Source organism: Peromyscus maniculatus, chromosome 20 (assembly GCF_049852395.1).
Source record: "Peromyscus maniculatus bairdii isolate BWxNUB_F1_BW_parent chromosome 20, HU_Pman_BW_mat_3.1, whole genome shotgun sequence".
Classification (NCBI taxonomy): domain Eukaryota; kingdom Metazoa; phylum Chordata; class Mammalia; order Rodentia; family Cricetidae; genus Peromyscus; species Peromyscus maniculatus.
In genome coordinates, this window is record NC_134871.1 from 67,875,443 (window position 1) to 67,895,360 (window position 19,918).

The following is a 19,918-nucleotide window of genomic DNA, read 5'->3' on the forward strand; positions in this document are numbered from 1 at the left end:
ATAAGTAACATGCAAACACACACACACACACACACACACACACACACACACACACACACACGAGTATTGCCTGCCAAACATGATCTGATCTGATTATCTTCTTCAGTTGCTTTTCCTTGAAAACCATGTCTGTCTCTTCTTCTTTTTTTTTTTTTTTCAAGACAGGGTTTCTCTGTGTAGCTTTGCGCCTTTCCTGGATCTCGCTCTGTAGACCAGTCTGGCCTCGAAAAAGTATATGTTTGGATATAAACATACATCTATAACTTTTTTTTAAAGATTTATTTATTTATTATGTATACAGCATGTATGACCAGAAGAGGGCACCAGATCTCATTACAGATGGTTGTGAGCCACCATGTGGTTGCTGGAAATTGAACTCAGGACCTCTGGAAGAGTCTCTTCTTAATTTATAAAATAAGTTTCTTTGCATTTCACATCTGCCCCCAAGAATGAAAGTGTGTTACCAAGGCACAGGGGGCACAGAGGTCTTTGTGCTCGCAGACATGCACTAGGAGAACCTGGAATGTTAAGCACACGGGGTTGTTCCTTCAAAGGAAGGAACACAAAACTTGTTTTCCACCCAGAAGCCTGGAATGAACTTGCTCTCCAGCCTGGTGACCTTTGTGCAATCTGCGGCCAGGGACTTTCAGGCACTGGACTGTCCTCCAGATGCTGCTAGAAAACTCGTTTTTCTCAGTCAATCTATAGAATCTATCCTTATGAAAAGTGTCACATGTACTTTACAAAGAGTTTTGATATCGTCACGTCTGATCGGTATTTAGCTTTGTTCCTCAGAGATCTAGGTACGTGTTGTTGTATATGCAGGGTTCAGTTATTCACCACAAGAATAGTTTTCGCGAGATTGTGCTGTGTTTAAATATGCCTAATAAACAACTTGGGGTCTGACTCCGGACGTCTGAACCAGCGTTGATCACTGATACACATTGTGTAAACTGCCTTCTTGCCCTCTCCCCCCCAGATTGTCTCTCTGCTGCCCATGCAGGTCGCAGAGATGTTCCCTTCCCCAAACTAAAGGAAGTCAGAGAAGATCCATCTGTGCTGAAAGCCATCTAGAGATATCATATATGGACACAAAAGAAATTTCATCTTGAGTCTAGTGCTAAGGTGGCCGTGAATCTCATTCCCGGAGTCTGGCAGAGATGATGCGGCCCAGGAAAGGGGTTACCTCTCCACTCTCCAGTGGAGGGAACTCTCTAGGTATCTTCCTCCTAGACAGACTCTGCCTGGGCCAGGTTGCCTCTCCCAAGGGCCCTCCCCATGGCCCCCTTCATTTCCTTGTTGCGGAAGCTGTAGATGATGGGGTTGCACATGGGGGTGATGATGGTGTAGAGGAGAGAGAAAGGCTTGTCTTTGTCAGGTCCATGTGTACTGCGGGGGTTCATGTAAGAGAACATGGCTGAGGTGTAGAAAAAGATGACCACAGTCAGGTGAGAGGCACAAGTGGAGAAGGTCTTCCCCCTGCCTGAGGAGGAGGCTCTGCTGAGGATGGAGGTCAGGATGCGGGCATAGGAGGTGACAATGAGCACCATGGGGCTGAGCAGCACCACAATGGCATCAAGAAAGATCAACTTCATGCTGAACTGAGGGTCCCCACAGGAGAGGGCAATCACTATGGGGGCCTCACAGAAGAAGTTTTCTATGTGGTTGTCTTTGCAGAAGGGATTCCGGAATGACATGTACTCAAGAAAGATGCCATTGACCATCCCAAAGATCCAGGAAGAACACACCAGCCTGACACACACCTGCTGGCTCATGATCTGGGCATAGTTCAGTGGGTGGCAGATTGCAACATAACGGTCATAGGCCATGAAAGCCAAGAGGATGCACTCGGCCACACCCACTAGAAAGACCAAGTACATCTGGGTCATACAGGAGGCAAAGGATACCGTGTGGTCCTTGGTCACCAGATGGATCAACATCTGTGGGATGGTGGTGGTGATGAAGCAGATGTCCAGGAAAGACAGGTGTCCAAGGAAGAAGTACATGGGGCTGTTGAGCCTGGGGTCAGTCCAGGTGATGAAGATGATGAGGCCATTCATGGCCATGGCGAGGCTGTAGAGAGCCAGGAAGAGGCTGAAGAGCAAAGCTCGTGTGGAAGGGGAACTCTGCTCGAAGCCCACGAGGATGAACTCGGTCACTGTGCTGCTGCTGTTCCTCAGGTCTGCTGTCTGGGGCCTGTTGGAGGGGGGGGGCAGGAAAAGCATAAAGGACACAGTTGTGTGGAAGGTGAGATGTTCCCTTGGACCCAGAAGCCCAGCAAGAGGCTTTCCCTGGTGACAGTGACAGTCTGGGAACTTAGCAATCTCTGGTAAGAAAATGCCAGGGTCACCAGAGGCTCTCTACATAAATTCTAGTTTTAGAAGCTGAGGAAGTGATGGTTCCCCTTTAGTCTGGATCGCTGAGATGCTCTGTGAGATGGTGCATGTGGTCCAGGTCCTTCAACATCAAAGGGCTGCTTATGGCCAGGATGCATTCAGAGGGGAAAGAATAAAATAGCTATGCCTGGGGCTCATGTCAGATGAGGGAAGTTAAGAGCTTGAGGGATGGAGTGTGTGATGGTGATAGCAATTAGTTTGTTAAAGGCCATTAGTATGAAACACACGAGAGAGTGTTCTCTAGAGGAACAGTATATTCTGTCTTTGCAGACTTAATTTATGGGATGAAAGGCTTGTACTTTTAAAGCACAGGAGTCAAATAACTCAGATGACAGTTCCTAGCAGTCATTTCTCGATCATTCCAGTGATCCATGCTTTCCCTGACTCATTCTCCTTACTCTCACAAGGGAAAGGGGCCTGGCTGGAGAAGGAGCTTCCTTAGTAGGTGGCACCCTTTCTCTACAGTCAGAGGTACACACCACTGGGCAGAAAGCATTCAACCACTCCCCTGAGAATGGGGAATGAATGAGCAGGGCTCATAGATGTCAGCCTTTCTAAAACTGGACCTGTAGGGAACTATGCTCACCCTTGACCCTGTGAGTACACAGTGTTTACCTTACATCTTTAGGGAGGTAGTATTCACAATCCGTATGCTCTTTTGCTCATTACTGTAACATTCAGGGAAGCACCATGTTCAGATCAAATCTCTTGTACTTTCATCTTGTTTGGATTTAAGATGTATCAGATCCTGCTGAGCAATAGTGGCACATGCCTTTAAATCCAGCACTCAGGAGGCAGAGGCAGGCAGATCTCTGAGTTCAAGGCCAGCCTGGTCTACAGAGTGTGTTCCTGGGCAGCTAAGGCTACACAGAAACCCTGTCTCAAAAAAATAAAAAACAAAAACAAACAAAATACGTATCAGCTCCTTTCTATTTAACACATGTTTCAGATGGCGGTTGAATGTCTGCTGAACTCTGTTCTTCAGCATCTCCTTTCACCTTTCCTCGTCCAGTCTCTTTTTGGTACACTTTCATTTTGCCTTTTTTTTTTCCCCGACAGGGTTTCTCTCTGTAGCTTTGCACCTTTCCTGGATCTCGCTCTGTAGCCCAGGCTGGCCTCGAACTCACAGAGATCCGCCTGCCTCTGCCTCCTGAGTACAGGGATTAAAGGCGTGCACCACCACTGCCCAGTCCTCATTTTGCCTTCTATGTGATCTCCTACTTTCATGTTCCCAACTCCTACTAATTCTTACTCCTTTCTCTCCCTGCCCCCCTCTTTACCGATTACCTACCTTTCAGCTCTCTAAGTCGAACTGAGCTCTCTTATCTTTCAAGTTCTCAAATCTCCTTCCTGCCTTGTGGAGGCTCCCTGCCCTGTTGTGGCCCCTCCTTGGAGCACTAGACTCCCTCTAAGTGAGGATTCTTGGTCATCAAGGCATCACCTGGGCCTGTTCCTACCATCTTCACGTTGGAAAGTTCTGGTGCCTAGGACTACTCTGGTGGTCTGGAAAGGGAAGGGAAGGGAAAGTGAGGACACAGTTTAGTACGGGTCCACAATCCTGCACTCAGCAGACGTGTTGGGACTAAGCTAGTGAATGGTTGGGCAACATCAGTTGTCAGTGAGCTACAATCCATAGAATTCTTGGACTTGGCCAAGAAGAAGTTGGAATTTAACTTGAGGACGCACTGAGCCCCACTGCAGGACAAATGCTTGCCTGTAGTTCACTGAGAAGAAATATGTTGGAAAGCAAACCACACCTACCTCATCCCGTGGCTCTGCTGCTCCGGCTTTGTCACTGAATCACTGTCCCTAGTGACAGAGATGGCGTGGTGTTTGAGGAGGAGCTGCTCCAGGGAGGATGGTCTGAGCTGGTGGGCCACTCTGGAAGACAGTGGTGTCTGGTGACCTTTTCAGTTCTTTGACATCAATGCTATTGTAGACAAATGTCTTCTTAAGCACTATTACCACACTGCATGTGTGCAGCACATTACAGAGCAGGGGGAGCTGCCTGCCTCACATTGCCATTTGGTAATGCACACTCTCATCTGCCTGCTTGTCAGAGTGTGTGTGTGTGTGTGTGTGTGTGTGTGTGTGTGTGTGTGTGTGTGTTTTCAAGACAGAATTTCTCTGTGTAACAGCCCTGGCTGTCCTGAAACTTTCTAACTTTCTTTGTAGATCAGGCTAGCCTCTAACTCATAGAGTTCCGCCTGCTTATGCCTCCCAAGTGCTGTGATTAAAGGCCTGCACCATCACCACCCCACCAGATTGGATATTTTGAACTTCTTGCCTTTTACAATTTTTGTGTTCATGATTATGATTTCTCTGGAAGCAAGATGAGAAGAGCATCATAATAGTGACTTGCAGACTATACAGAGAAAAAGCACTACCCTCAACTCCACTGGTTCTTATTTAAAGACCAAAGGGTCTTTGATCTTGGCAAATTAGCAACAATTTAAAAAATAGTTTATGTGTATCAAGACATTTGAGCCTTTATTTTATTACCTTTATGAGGTAATTTAATCCAATTGAAGAGTCACGGGTAATTTAGTTTGGACAATGAAGTCATACATAGTTTCCAGCAGAAAGAAACAGAGAAAGAATTTTCTGTAAATCTTGTGTTGTCATAGTTGACTTAACTGACCCACTGTTCTGACCCACCTCAGAACCATCTACAAGCAAATTAGAAACTTCCCAAAGGTCCAAGAACCTCTGAAAAGAGCAATTATTTGTACTAGGTAATCAGTCATGTGAGTGGAGCATGGCCATCTTTACTAATGCCCCTTTGGTTTACCATAGGCTTAAAGAGTAGGGAAATAAAATCCATATACTGCTAGAGGTTGTATTAGTCAGGGTTCTCCAGAGCAATAGAACTGATAGAATGATCTATACATACATAAAGGGGATTTATTAGAGTAGTTTACAGGCTGTGGTCCAGCTAGTCCAACAATAGCTATTTCTTGACAGAAGGTCCAAGAATCCACTAGTTGTTTAGTGCATGAAGCTGGATGTCTCAGCTGATCTTCTGTATATGACAGAATCCCAAAGGAGTAGGCTCTAATGCCAGCGAAGGAATGCCCCGACAGCAGGTTATATGAACTTGACAGAGAATGAGAGTAAGCAGGCAGAAGTCAAAAGCTTCTTTCTTCCATGTCCTTTATATAGGCTGCCACAAAAGGGTGTGGCCCAGATTAAAGGTGGATCTTCCCACCTAAATGATCTGGATTTAAGGTGGTCTCCATAACTCAGATGATCTGGATTAAGGAAAATCCCTCACAGGTGTGCCCAGCAGTTTGGGTTTTTAGTTAATTCTAGATGTAGTCAAGTTGACAACCAATGAAGCCATAGCAGAAGTCCTGATACTGTTTTTCATGGGAAGGTAATTGTCATAATGTGATAGTCCTAACCTGTGTCTGTCCTTCAATTACACCATCACAGAGGACAGGATATAACCCGCTAACTGTTTTTTGTAGAATGAGAGACCCATCACTTCTTGTCCATCTGATTCTTCTGATTCTTCTGGGGAGTGGCTTTCTCTAGGTCAGTGGTTCTCAACCTGTGGGTTGTGATTCCTATGGGGGGTGGTGTCAAATGACCTTTTCACAGGGGTAGCCTAAGACCACCAGAAAACACAGATATTTACATTACAATTCATAACAGTAGCAAAACTACAGTTATGAAGTAGCAACAAAAACTTTTTTACAGTTGGGGGTCACCACACACGAGAAGCTGTATTAAAGGGTCGCAGCATTAGGAAGGTTGAGAACCACTGTTCTAGAGCATTCTCGGCCCCTATTTGGGAGGCTTTGTTGCCATCTAGAACTACCAATGGCTAGAGAACTCCAGGTTTCTGTACAGAGACACTTGGAGGATCTGTGATCATAGTTAAATTAGCAACAATTTTCAAAGTAGTTCATACACATCATGGAAGGAAGTATCAGGACCTCTAACAGTGTCAAGATTTTCTGTTCCTACCCATGAAGCCTATGGTTAACCAAAGGAGCAGTAATAAAGATGGCTGTGCTCCACTCACGTGACTGATCCTACCGTACAAATCACTGCTCTTTTGCGAGGCTCCTGTCAAGAGTCCTGCACTCTTCCGTGTTCTGGACTAAAGAAGCACAGGGTTCAAGAGTTAAGGGCGAGGTCTCCACAGATGACCATGAACTCAAAGAACCAAGTGTGGCCTTGCAAACAGACCTGTGGGAAAATGCCTCATCAAAATGTGATGCTTGGATTCTCATCATCTTTACAAAGACGAGTCTTTCTGTTCTGCTATCGTGCTCTGAACACAGGAAACAAGGGAAATACCACATTCTGTTATTAATTAATTGTTTAATAATAAAACAATCTGTTTTAGGAATGAGGTTAGTTCATTTGAGCCTCATATGAATTCACCAGCCTTGTTTAAATTACGTTTATTATTTCTAAAAAAGCTTCAGTCTGGAAGGCTTGACTATCTTCTGGTAGGTATGTCTTCTGGTAATATGTGCCTCTCAGTCTTGTTTACGATCATCTAAAACTAGTTTCTTTCATGCATACTTAAGGCTGTTATTCTTTGGATTAAACCCTTCACTTTATGGTATAGAAAATCATTATTTTCTGGACACAAAGCTCATGTGGTAGATCTAACTGGAGACTCAAGGACCCCCAGAAATCGATAAATCTCTTTCACACTGTAAGATCAACTTCTTGAAGGCAGCTGGAACTCAAAGGTTTAAAACTCTTTTGTTGTTGTTTTTGAAGTTGCTAAGTTCAATAAACTTATCTTATTTTGATTAAAAATTGCTCTTCCTCAAATTTTCTCTTATGAAGCAAGATTGAAATGGGATTGTGCTGGGGGCAGAGAGGTCCTTGTGCTCACAGATAGGCACTAGGGGAACCAGGAATTTCAATGCAGTCAGGAGTTTCAATGTAGTCATGTCTTTAACTTTGTTGTATACACAATATTGGCTTAATTATCACCAGGAAACTTTTTCCAAGACCGTGCTGTGTTTAAATATGCCTAAAATAAAATGCCCAGTGTGAGACTCTAAAGGTTTGAACCAACACCAGCTACTGAGCCATGTTGAACAAAATTTCTTTCTTGTCTCACACAGATTGATACTCTGCTGGCCTTGGTGGTCACAGAGATTCCCATAGGAGTGAACATCTAACCCCACCACCAGGTCTTTCTTGAGAAAGACTTCTCAGAAGAAGTCCAGGGAAATCATTTATTTGGCTCCCAACTATTATGGGGCAGATGTCCTAGATCTCATGAGTCGGGTGACTGCATGATGAGCTCTTTCTCCTGGGGCTCTTGATGGCCTCATGCTAAAAGTAGCTAGGACACTCTAGGCTGCTTCCCCCACAGGCCTGTGATCCAATTTTGCCTTCACGGTTAAAAGAAGAAATGACCTAAGGACATCAGGACCCAAATGGGGATGGAGTGAATAAATTCAGCAGCAGGCTTATAGCAATCAGAAAACGACATTGGGTCTTATTCACCATAAAGGTGACCGTTCAGGCCTTAGAACAACTCGAACACTGAGACTCCTTGACTAAATATAGACGAGTTTAAGATGTGCAACGTTATATGCTCAAGCAATTTAGATGTTTAAAGCAACTCCTTAGCAAGAAAGATAATAATAGATTTGAAAATGGGCAAAGGACTTGAATAGACATTTCTCAAGATAGACAAATATCCAATAGGAACATGGAGAAAACATCCAACAGCTAACAATCAGAGAAATGCAAATTAAAGCCCTATGAGATATGAACTCATACTTGCTAGAATAGCTATTAGCAAAAAGATGAAACGTAAGTGTTGGCAAGGATGTGGAGGAAAAGGAGCATTCATGCACACTGTTGGTGGGAACGTGAGTCCTGCTGTTATATTAAACATGGCATTTCCCAAACAAGTTTGAAGTATATGTGTCACCTGATGTGGCAATATCATGTTTAGAGGAGACTGAGCTAGCATAATTAGCATGCTGAAAAGCATCTTTCCTTCCGTGTTCACTACAGCACTGTTTATGTTTGTGAAATCAAAGGTCTTATGACTGGAATTTTTTTTGCAGGGGGCGGGGTCCTACCATGGTCACCACATGTTACCCAGGAAATCAGGGGATCCTCTTGAGGTTCTTAGTTTTGTGAATAAAAGAACTTAAGAGCAGACTCTGAAGAAAGGTCAAGGACACATTTATTAGCATTTAAAAGAAAAATCCCAGGCAAGCAGCATGTAAACCTAGGCAGCTGCCCAGAGGAGGCAAATGCAGAGAAAAAGAGGAAATGGTGCCATTTGTAAGCAGCCATAGGGTGGGGAGGAGGGCTTCAGAGAAAGAAAAAGCCCAAAGTACCCCAAGGTACTGGAGGAAGCCTTCTTCTGCTCTGGCCAGTGACTCGGAAGGATGGGCGGACCTAACAGAACCTCATGGTGGCTCCACAGTGACTGCAGCAGGCTGTGGGGAAGAAACCTAAAGGATCTCATTAAAGGGCTGTGAATAAAAACTCCTGGAGAGAAGCTGTGTTTCCAGAGACAGATTGCCTGATTAGAGCTGTGGTAGTGTGGAGAGACTGAAATGTTACAGGGCCGGAGGCTAACTTAGGTTGATCTAGCTTTAGTCCCTGGAACTATCATTCCTTGCCCATCTCCATCAGAACTAACATCTCGTGACTAATAGATAAAAACCTTTTGGAATCTGTTAACTTAACAACCACAAGCTTCCACCAATCCAAGAATCTAAGAATGTCATCAGATAGCATCTTGAGCTTTGTGATGGTTTGAAAGAAAATGGCGCCCAAAGGGAGTGGCGCTATTAAGAGGTGTAGCCTTGTCGGAGTAAGTGTGGTCTTGTTGGAGGAAGTGTACCACTGTGGAGGCGGTCTTTGAGGGCTCGTATACACTCAAGATACTGCCCAATGTCTCAGACTACTTCCTGATGCCTGTGGGATCAAGGTATAGTTCCTTCTCTTATCTTAGCTCCTTCTTCACCACCATGCCGGCCTGCATGCTGCCTTGCTTCTCACCATGACAATAATGAATTAAACCTCTGAACTGTAAGTGAGCCACCCTAATTAAATGTTTTCTTCTATAAGAGTTGCCATGGTCATGGTGTCTCTTCACAGTAATAGAAACCCTAACTAAGACAGGCCTATAGAAAAGCTTCCCCCATCTTTCTGTAACCGACTTTCTGATATATTCATCAATGCATTTTAAGCTGGCTTTGTTGCTGTGATGAAACACCATGACCAAAACAACTTGGAGAGGAAAGGGTTTATTTGGCTTATGCTTCTATATAACATTTCATCATCAAAGGAAGTCAGGACAGGAACTCAAACAGAGCAAGAGCCTGGAGGCAGGAGCTGATGCAGAGGCCATGGAGGGGTGCTGCTTACGGGCTTGCTCTTCATGGCTTGCTCAGCCTGTTTTCTTATAGAACCCAGGACCACCAGCCCAGGGATGGCATCACCCACAGTGGGCGGGGGCGGGGCCCTCCCCCATCCATTATTAATTAAGAAAATGCCTTACAAGCTTGCCTACAGCCTGATCTTATGGAGGCATTTCCTCAGTTGAGGCTCCTGAGGAACCTGCTTAACTCCATGTAGAAGGCAGGAGGCATTTTGTTGTATTGTTAAAAACAGGTTTCCATTTACTGTAAGAAATTGAGTTTCTAAATTTCTGTTTCCTGGAACCTGACCTGCTCCAACCTATGACCTTGACTTTTGTTTAAGAACACCTTGACACTCCCTAATCAGTGACCATGTGATGATGACTTTTTGGTTGCTGTTTTTGTTTTTTGAGATTTTTCCATTTTTTTTTTTTTTTTTTTTTTTTTTTTTTTTTTGCCCCGGAGCTGAGAACCGAACCCAGGGCCTTGTGCTTGCTAGGCAAGCACTCTACCACTGAGCTAAATCCCCAACCCCTAGGTTTTCCCATGCTTCCTAACTGCTCCATTATCTCGCTTCTTCTGTGAACCTGCTTTGCAACTACTATTACTCCTTAAAAAAGTCCTGAGAAACACACTCAGCACTGCTCTTTCTAACCCAACCTAGGAGAGAGTTGCTGGCTGGCTCTCTGGTACACTGAATAAAATAGAGCTTGCTTCAAATTTGGCCCCAAAATTGTGGTAGTGGGTCTTATTCTCATGTGGTGGAATTAACACTCCCTCTTCTTTGGTGACTATAGTTTGTGTCAAGTTGACATAAAACTAGCCAGCACACTTCCATTTGTGACCTTCTTTATTCTGTAAACTGTAACTTCATGAAACTGCTTCCATGTTGGAACATGGAATTTGCGGTAACCTAAATCTGTGTCCCAGGCCACAGTCACTCAAAATGGCCCCAGAAAAAAATTATTTCAAGTTCCCTTTAAGATGAGAGTTATTGTTTTGTTTTGTTTTGTTTCTCTTAGACAGGGCTAATTATTCTTCCCATTTCTTTAGCTTGGCTTCAGGGAGGGGGGAATCTACTTTCCTGGGGGAGTGGTCCAAACTTGTTGAGGAGTGGTCCCACTTCTTGAAGAAGTAATCACTCTTAGCCAGATGACTGATCTGCCCTACGGGAATGTTAAGTTTCCACCTATGTCAGATGTTCCATTCTTTTGACCAGAAGAAATAGTGTTCTCGTAATAGATCTTTACTGTTATTGTAACAATATCCATCAACACATGAACAGAGTTCAGAAATATGGTATTAACTTTATGAGATATCATTCAGCCTTTAAAAGGCAGGAAATCTTACCCTTTGGGATAACATGGAAGAACTTAGAAGATACCATGTTAAATAAGTACAGTGAAATACTATATAATATCATTTATATGTGGAATCTGTAAAGTCCATGTTAAAGACACAGAGAGCAGGAAGGTGTTTCCTAGAGACTGGGGTGCCAGTGGAGATAAGGAGGACACAAAGTTTGAGTCAGACAAGAGGAATAACTTTGGTTATACAACATGGTGACTTATGTATTATATATTTGAAAAATGCTAAGGTAGTGAGTCTTGGGCATTCTCACCACAAAAGGATTAGTGATTGTGTGAGGTAGTGTGTGACAGGGCAAGACAGTGCAGTGGTTCTTCCATTTTGTATTCTTGCAGAGGCCATTTGAAGTTTGACTGGAATTCAAGCTCTTTGATGGAGAATCCTGTGGAAAATTACCCAGCTCTATTCTAAGAACTCGAAGTTAAGATGCCCCAGCTAATTTATCCTGGCCTCTGTTAAACTGCCTCCTTGTATAAGCCTTTCCCTCCAGCTAACTGCTTATCTTAGCTTCTGTTAAACAGCTTGCTTGCACAATTCCCCCTCCCATAGCTTCCAGCAAGATAACAAGATGCAGGGAGTAGGAGGGGGTGTTTGCCTTTAAAAGCCCCTTGTTACAAATGCTTGAGGCAACACTTGGGTCCTGAAAACCTGAGTGTAGTCCCCGCTGGCTGGAATAAAGACTTTTAATTGCCTATAGACTGTGTCTGAGTGGTCATTTCTGGTGGACTCCCCATAACAAATCGATATGACAGCTAAATTGATTTAGCTGTTTCACAGTGTACGCACATATATGAAAACATTGTGTTAGGCTGGGAGTGTACCTTGGTGGTAGCATGCTTGCCTAGCATATGTAATACACTGTGTTTTTTTGTTTTTGTTTTTTGTTTTTTTTTTTAGTCTCCAGCATTTCAGAAAGCAAACAAGCAGTGAAATAGCACATTGTACATCAGAAAAAAATATATACTATTTATTTTTAATAAAAAGTTCAGTCTAGTTTTGAATCAGAATCAGAACACAAAATGAAATTGTGACTAGTTTGGCAAGCATGACACTATTTTGAAGGGTCACTTGTGTCTGTTATTTTGGCTATTGAACAATGGGCCTCAGGAAACTAGAATTCCTCCAGGAATCCCATGCTGAGAGAAGAGAAAGCCTAAAGTCTGGGCCAACCAAAACAAAAGAGATTTCATGGTTATTAGATCACCTTAATGAAGAGACAGTGATGGGTAGGACCACGCCTTGACCTGGGTCTACTTAGTGTGTGTAGCTCTGACCATCTATTAAAACTTTAGTTTCATTTCAGGACCCAAAGACAGACTCAGAGGATACCCGGACCTATTTGCTCCTTTCCCTGATGTGGCCACATTGAATGCTTTTCATTTCTCTGCTTTTCATTACTAATTTGGTTATTTTTTCTTTTTTGAAAAGATTTTTATTATTGTTATTTTATGTGTATGTGTGTGTGTGTGTATGTGTGTCTGTGTCTGTGTGAGTGAGTGACACATATGTACAGGTGACCATGGAGGCCAGAAGAGAGTGTTGAATCCCTTGGAGCTGGAGTTACATATGGTTGTGAGCCATTTGACAGGGGAGCTGGGAGTGGAACTTTAATCGGCTTATCAAGAGTGGGTGGGCAAACCTGACTTTTTGGGGCACAGACTGGGACCTTAAACTTCATAACAAAAGCCTTTGTTATCCCTAAATAGGTGGCTTTCTATAGAATTATTCCTCTTGAGTACATAACCCATTTTCTTCAGACATAACCATTGGAAAGTAATCTTGAAGGCTGATGCATAAATTAAGAAACAGAATATGCAAATGCTCATGCAACCTTCTGTCCAGAATCACCTTCTTAGGAATCAGTGAGGTCCAGTATATATAGGCAGAGGGACTTTGATCTGGGCCAGGCACATCTGAAACTCATCTCTAGAGAAGTGTTGGCTACTTGAGTCTTAAGTTTTTTCTCCTACCAAATGAGGACTAGCTCACATAATTAGTGTCCAGTACAGATTAGACAATATGCATTGGTTTTGATTCAGTTTTCCCTCTTCTCATATGGAAAGAACGCTACAAAGACTTGTCTAGCTTCCCACCCATAGCCCAGCTGCTCTTGTATTAGTGGAGAGAGAAGAGGATGCCCTTCTACAGTCCTCCCCAATATTTCCTGCCTCTCACTGTCAGGGAGCACAGACTCCCTTACTCTTTAAACAGCTGCCTAGAGGCTAACCCAGTGACCTGTCAACCCACACAGTTAGAGCCTCGCTCCTGATGACTCCAGACTCCTCACTCTAGACGGCCACCCTTAGGAAGGATACACGGTGTTATAACACTTACTATCTAACAAGAAAATGACCATCCACCTCTTCTACTCTAATATGACTCCATGCAGACAGCCCAGGGAACAAGGCAGACAAGTTCTCTCAGCATCTATAAAAGGACCCAAGTTCCCCTCACAGAAGTTCAGCTGGTGACCCTAATGATGTGGAAGCCCTAAAAAGACCAACTTTACCCAATTTAAAAACCTGTCAGACCTTTAAAGTGCTCAACTCAAAGTCTCCCACTGGTTACCAGATTACAGAATCAACAAGTGCTAGACTCTCCTACACACTCCAGGACATACTGTAAAACTTGGCCAAACTTTAAATCCCAACATCCCAAATGCTGGCTTACAAATGGAAGGAGTCTTCTGGTGGCAAGATACAGGCTTTTAGCTATGCAGTAGTCATGTGCTTTGGGCCCCTTCTGAGCCAGCCTCCAAACCTGAAATGATCGCTCTCACTTAGGGCTTTCCATCTGGGGCCAGATAGGGAATTTAATGTTTATACAGATTGGGCCTGTGCATTCCATATGAACCACACCCATGCAGCCTTCTAGAAAAATCTCCTCACTGTTCATAGCCTTCCTATTAAACATGTCCCCAAGATTTGGGGTCTTCTAGAAGCCAGGTAGCTTGGCTTCTACTCTCAAGTCTATGACTCACCAGTACCCCTTAAAAGTCCTTTATGGTAGGGCTTTCCTCCAGACACACGTCTTACTAGATCCAGAGACTGGTTGTCTGTCCCAATGTTATAATCCTCAGGACAGACGACCAAGGCTGTTACTGGGTTCCAGGTTAAGGATAGCCCAAACACAATTCTGTGTTTTGGGGGGATCATCTTCTCACATTAAGCCAGATACTGGGTCTATCCTCAAACCTTCCCACAAGATAAAAGGACCCCTCAGCTGTCTGCACCAGACTTTATCAAGTCCTGATACATCCCTAACTGCAGTCATGCTACAAAATCTGTCATCGTGTAGGGTCATTTGTCCAGAGTAAAGGTTGTTCTACTCCCAAAGTGCAAATGGTCTGTTCCTGTCACCCTCTCGGATTTCTTTGTGTCCTTTTCTGCCAAGACCCAGGTGAAACTCATCCTTAAATACCTCAAATCCCAGGTAAGTCAGGATCCCAGGTCATGACCATTGGTTGGACGCCCTTCCCACAGCATCACTGGGCCCCTGTGCTGGCTGCAGAGTTCCTCATCCTCACAGTCACCTCCCCATGGTGTCACTCCAAACTACTATGGCTTTTGTTATTCTTTTACTCCTGAGCATCGGCCCTTTGTTTTTGTTTGAATTCTGCTGGTTTTAATCTTCTGGTACAATTGGTATCATCCAGATCACAGGCCATTAAGCTCCAGCTGATATTGTCTTGGGGTTGTCCGTCCTCACCAGCTACATCAAAACCTGTCTCCAACCACCAAGGACCTCTTGACCTCTAGGCAACCTTCAGCCTCCTGCAGGAACTAGGCCTCCCCGCTCCAAAATGTGGCTCAAGCATTTTATGAGTCATGGTCATTTCACCCTGTAACACATCCACGATGCCACTGTCCCTTCTTGCTCTCTGAAGCAATGCCAGAAGAAAAGAGAACTGTCCCTTGTCAGTGACTCGGTCTTGTTGGTTTGTCAAGGGATAAATATAAAGACGAGAAAGCCAAAAGCATAGAGCAAAATCCCCTCTCCCTAACACTAGGGCAGCTTGGAGTGTGACTCAGAGAACTGGGATGCCCTATAATTAGAGCCTAGTGACTGCTGGCATCTCACCCCGACGGCCAATCTCAGGAAGGGCAAGTGATGCTGTAAAATGTACTTTCTAACAAGCTAGTGAGCTGCCCACCTCTTATCTGTCCAAATATAACTCGACACAAATAGATCAAGGAGCCAGGTGGCTTTTCTTAAGTGCTATAAAAGGACTCCATTTCTCCTCAGTAGAGCGATTTCCTTCCCATCTCTCCCTTCATCCCCACCTCATCTCTCTTCTCTCTCTCGCCCTTCTCTCTCCTTCTTTCTCTGAGAATTTTCTCATTGTTTCTGTCCACATTGTCTATTCTTTATTAAAAATTTTCATATAAAATTTTTGTCTGATAAATGTTTTACCCATGAATCTTGGGCTCCTCATTCCAGACACAACACACCTAACCTGTCCATTTCCTGATCTATTAAAATATCCATCCTTTCCTTTTTCTTGGCCAGGAGTAACAGCCTCCCTCCACTCCCCCAAGACACACACACACACACACACACACACACACACACACACACACAACAACAACATAGTGCAGGACACACGTTCTTTACCACAATCTCCAAGGGAGAGCTGTCCACGAGTCACTTCCCAGTCGCCCTTTCCGAAGGGAAAGAAAAGAAAAATGCCAATGGAAGAGCTGAGATGCGAACATGAAGAGGGAGAGAAGATGGAGATGAGGTGAAGCAATCGGAGGGGGAGAAAGCTCCCGAACCGTCGGTTCTCAACCTATGGATTGCGACGGTCGGAAAACACACGGGTCCGATGGTCTTAGGAACTGAGACACCACTCAGTTATAAAATTATGGTTATAAAGTGGCAACAAAAATACATGCGTGGTTGGGGGTTCCTAAGACCACCGGAAATATGTATTTTCCGAGTGGCTGTGACCCACAGGTTGAGAACCATTGCACTACACAATACGGAAAGACAAGGAGAGGAACAAAGAGTTAAACTGATTGAAACACAACGAGGAACGAAATCAAGCATACATTGAACCTGGAAGATTCAGTCCCATTGTCTGGCCTTCACGGTGCTGGGAGGTGCCATGCATGCCACAGAGGAGAAAAGTCATCGTCAGCTGTACCCAGCTGTGAACGCGGAGAGCTTCAACAATGCCTGACCTGACACGACATGCCCACTGGCGTAACGGTGGCATTAATTTCATGAGAGTAACCAACCACTCTCTGGTTGGACAAGGCCTACTTTACAAATTCAAACCCATACCTGAACTGTTACTGAGGCCAAGAACCTGTGGCTAGACAAGTCACAAAGCCCAAAGAAGCCCTTACGATTCTGTTAAATGGGCACAAAATTAAACAGACTCCTAATGACTTATTGTTATACCCCTAGACAAAACACCTCTCAACCCTCATCAGAGAAGTTTCTTTTTACAGGAAATGGCAAATAATACAGAGACTTACCATTGGTCAGAGACTGAACATGCTTAATGCCAAATCAATATTTTTATCAAATCCCTTCCTCCCAAAGTTCAGGGGTCATTGTGAAGAGGGAGCAGGACGATTGTAAGAGTCAGAGGTGGAGGATGACTACGAGGAAGCAGTGTTTTCCGGGCATTCCAGAGCAGCTGCCCACATGAACCCAGAGCAGGAGTGACAGCGTGCACAAAGCCACAGAAACTCAAGCTAAAATCCCAGCCTGCAGAGGGGAGGTGGGAAGGAAGTCCTCCTCCCAGCTGAGACAGCAACTGATAGCTGCTGGGAGGAGGAGAGTCACTTCTCTTTAAGGGTGTGGCCCCTGGTAGGTTGTTCACGTTCTAGTGGAAGGTCATATACTCAGGAGTGTGCACAGCACAAGTTATACTTGATATGAGTTAATAAAAAAAAAAGAGAGCACAAAGTTGGATGGATAGAGAAGGAGAGAATATGGTCAAAACATACACAAAATTCTCAGTGAACTAATACAAATGTGAAAGAAGAGAAGCGTGAAAATAAAGGTTAATACAGAGACGCACACCAGGAAACAGATCCCCAAAGCCTTCACCGATAGACAAGGACAAAGAAATGAGATAAGAAACCTATCATGGAAGGAGCCAGGGAGGCTGGGCATGCTTGCCCGGTGATGTGGAAACAGAGCTAAGGAGTTGGGCCCTCCTCCAGCTCGTCAAGACAAGAATAAACTGAGCTGTCTCTTTCTCTCTGGCCTTGGAAACTGGACTCTGAATGTCAGCCACATCCAGACTATTGGCCTTCTGCCTCAGCCAGGAGGGCAGGTGAGCAGGTGGCAATCCTGATGGACGTTTGTAGGGGGACACAGAGGAGGAAGTGACCAGCGAAAGATCCAGTACAACAGAGATGCTGGTAGACTCTAGAGAGGGAGAAACCGAGCAAGGGAAAGGATAACGGAGTCGAATCTGTGATCTCTCAATGGCCACCATGTACAGAGCCCTGTGTGATGTGAATGCTGAGAAACCCAGAGAATACTTGGCTCTGGTGACAAGGTCAGAGACAAGGTCAGCTCCATAGCAGAAGAGAGTTCATTCACTGACCTTGACCCTGGGGTTTGGGACACGCTGATGAGGACATTGTCTGTGCTGGTCTTGGATGCAGAAGAGGAATCCAGAGGTTCAGAGTGAGGGTGCAGGACATTGCTGCAGACTAGCTGTGCACTTATAGGGCTCCTCTCCCCACTGTCTCCCACCTCTACCTCCCTTCCTATCTCTCAGGTGAGCTTGCCTGATCATGTGAACTCCCTCTCTCCCCCTTCCTGAGACAAACAGGAGCTTCTAGTTGGTTACTATGGCAGCCAACTGTAATAAGGCCAACTATTCATTCTTGAGGCCTGACCACTCCAAGTGTGTCCCTGGTGGGTAGTTTTACTTGGTCCTTTTTAAAGCTCCCTTGTGAGGTCATGTTCATGGAAAGTGGCCTGGAGGGCCAAATATACTCCCAGGTTTTCTTGAGAAATTTGTGTTCTACTATAGATAAGGGACTTAGCAGATATGATCATTGTAACGTCAGTTTAAGATCCGGGAGTCCTTTGAACTCTTGTCCACTTATTTCCCAACTTGACTTTGAATTCATTATTTTGTTGGGGATTCTGCGGCTTAATGACCACCTCTTACGCTGTCACCAATCATTTCCTCATATCATCATAACTATGTTCAACCCAACAGTAAGGGTCAGCTGAGCACTCATGCTGTATCAGGACCATAATAAGGTGAGAAGCATAGACAGAGGATCTCCCCAATGGAGCAAGCATGCCTATAGATTGATGTCTTCAGGAACCCCATCCTTTCCTCCTCTTCAGTATCACAATTCTCTTTCAAAAAGCAGAATTTCTCTCCACTCCAACTTGCTCCTCTTTCTTCCCAAACCTTCCTTGACGTCTACTGACTTAGCTGCCCCTTTAGATCCTGCATGACCCAGAGAACTTCCACTGACTCCCAGCAGCTCTTCACCTCTTGGAAACCTCGAGTTGCTGTATAGTGCAAATGTATGATGCTTGTGTTCTGATTCATTCTAAATGTGGAGGGCTACTCCCAGTGTGTCTTCTACCATCCTCTCCCAGTTTGGTGGTTTTTACTCAGTCTAATAGACTTAGGATAGCTTGGCAACATATCTTAGTTTGTATATAATAAGGCACAAACTCAAAACATGAAGAAATAAACTTTTGCAGTATAAAATGTCTAATGCTTCTTCATATTTTTTTTTTGTTCATTTGTTTGGTTGGTTTGGTTGGTTTTGGTTTGGTTTTGGTTTTGTCAACTTGATGTAATTGAGGGTTATCTGGGAAGAGGAAACTCAGTTGAGAAGAACCCTTCATCTGATTGCCTGAGCAAGCCTGTATGGCATTTTTTTGATTAGTAATTGATATGGGAGGGCCCTATCCTCAGTGGACAGTAACATCCCTGGGAAGGAGTCCTGGGATATATAAGAAAGCAGGCTGAGCAAGCCATGGGGAAAGCCAGGAAGCAATGTTCCTCCATGGATTCTGTTTCAATTCCTGTTTCCAGGTTCCTACCCTGGCTTCACCTTATGATAGAATGTGACCTATAAGCCAAATAAGCCCTTTCCTCCTTAAGTTGCTTTTCCTCATGATGTTTTGTTATAGCAGCAGAAAGCAAACTAATACATATAGGCACTCAAAAATCTCAGAAACAAGCTTGTCAAAGCTCTTTAAAACACTCAAGAACATCTTGAGTTGAAAGATGTGTCGACTGATACAAGTAAGGAGTTTATTGCTCATGTTTCTATAATTTCTGCCAACATTTTACTCACAGAATTCCAACCCAAACATGTTGTAAGATTCCAACCATTCCCCATGATATTCCTTTCCTAGGAAATACTGACTCAAGTAAGTTGTGATTTGTCTAAAAGTTGCAGTGTTGAAATGTCACTTCCTTCCTTCTATCCACACCCATCTCCCACACTCCACTCCATCCATCCACCCATCTATCTATCCATCCATCCATCCATCCGTCTGTTCGTCTGTCTATTTATCTATGTGTTTTTTAAGATAGGGCCTCATGTAGCCAGCCTGGCCACACACTTGCTGTGTAACCGAGGATGAATTTGAACTCTGGATCCTTCGGCCTTTACTCCGGAAGTGCTGAGAGTATAGGCATGGAGCACCAGGTTTATGCTGTGCTAGACACTGAACCCTTATAGATACATTACTGTACATTCTTATGCATACTAGACACTGAACCCTTATAGATACATTACTGTACATTCTTATGCATACTAGGCATTGAACTCTTATAGA

At 44.2% G+C, this 19,918-nt stretch overlaps 1 protein-coding gene across 1 annotated transcript; it reads right to left on the reverse strand.

Annotated features, from left to right (window-relative positions):
* Positions 1-272: 272 nt before the first annotated feature.
* On the reverse strand, positions 273-17,951 carry LOC121824455 (olfactory receptor 10AD1-like). Its single transcript, XM_076555704.1, has 3 exons — positions 17,700-17,951; positions 4,158-4,277; positions 273-2,196 (listed from the first exon to the last, which is right to left on the reverse strand). Exons 2-3 carry the CDS (start codon positions 4,160-4,162, stop codon positions 1,230-1,232), a joined length of 972 nt encoding a protein of 323 aa, XP_076411819.1. The 5' UTR covers positions 4,163-4,277; positions 17,700-17,951; the 3' UTR covers positions 273-1,229.
* Positions 17,952-19,918: the final 1,967 nt, after the last annotated feature.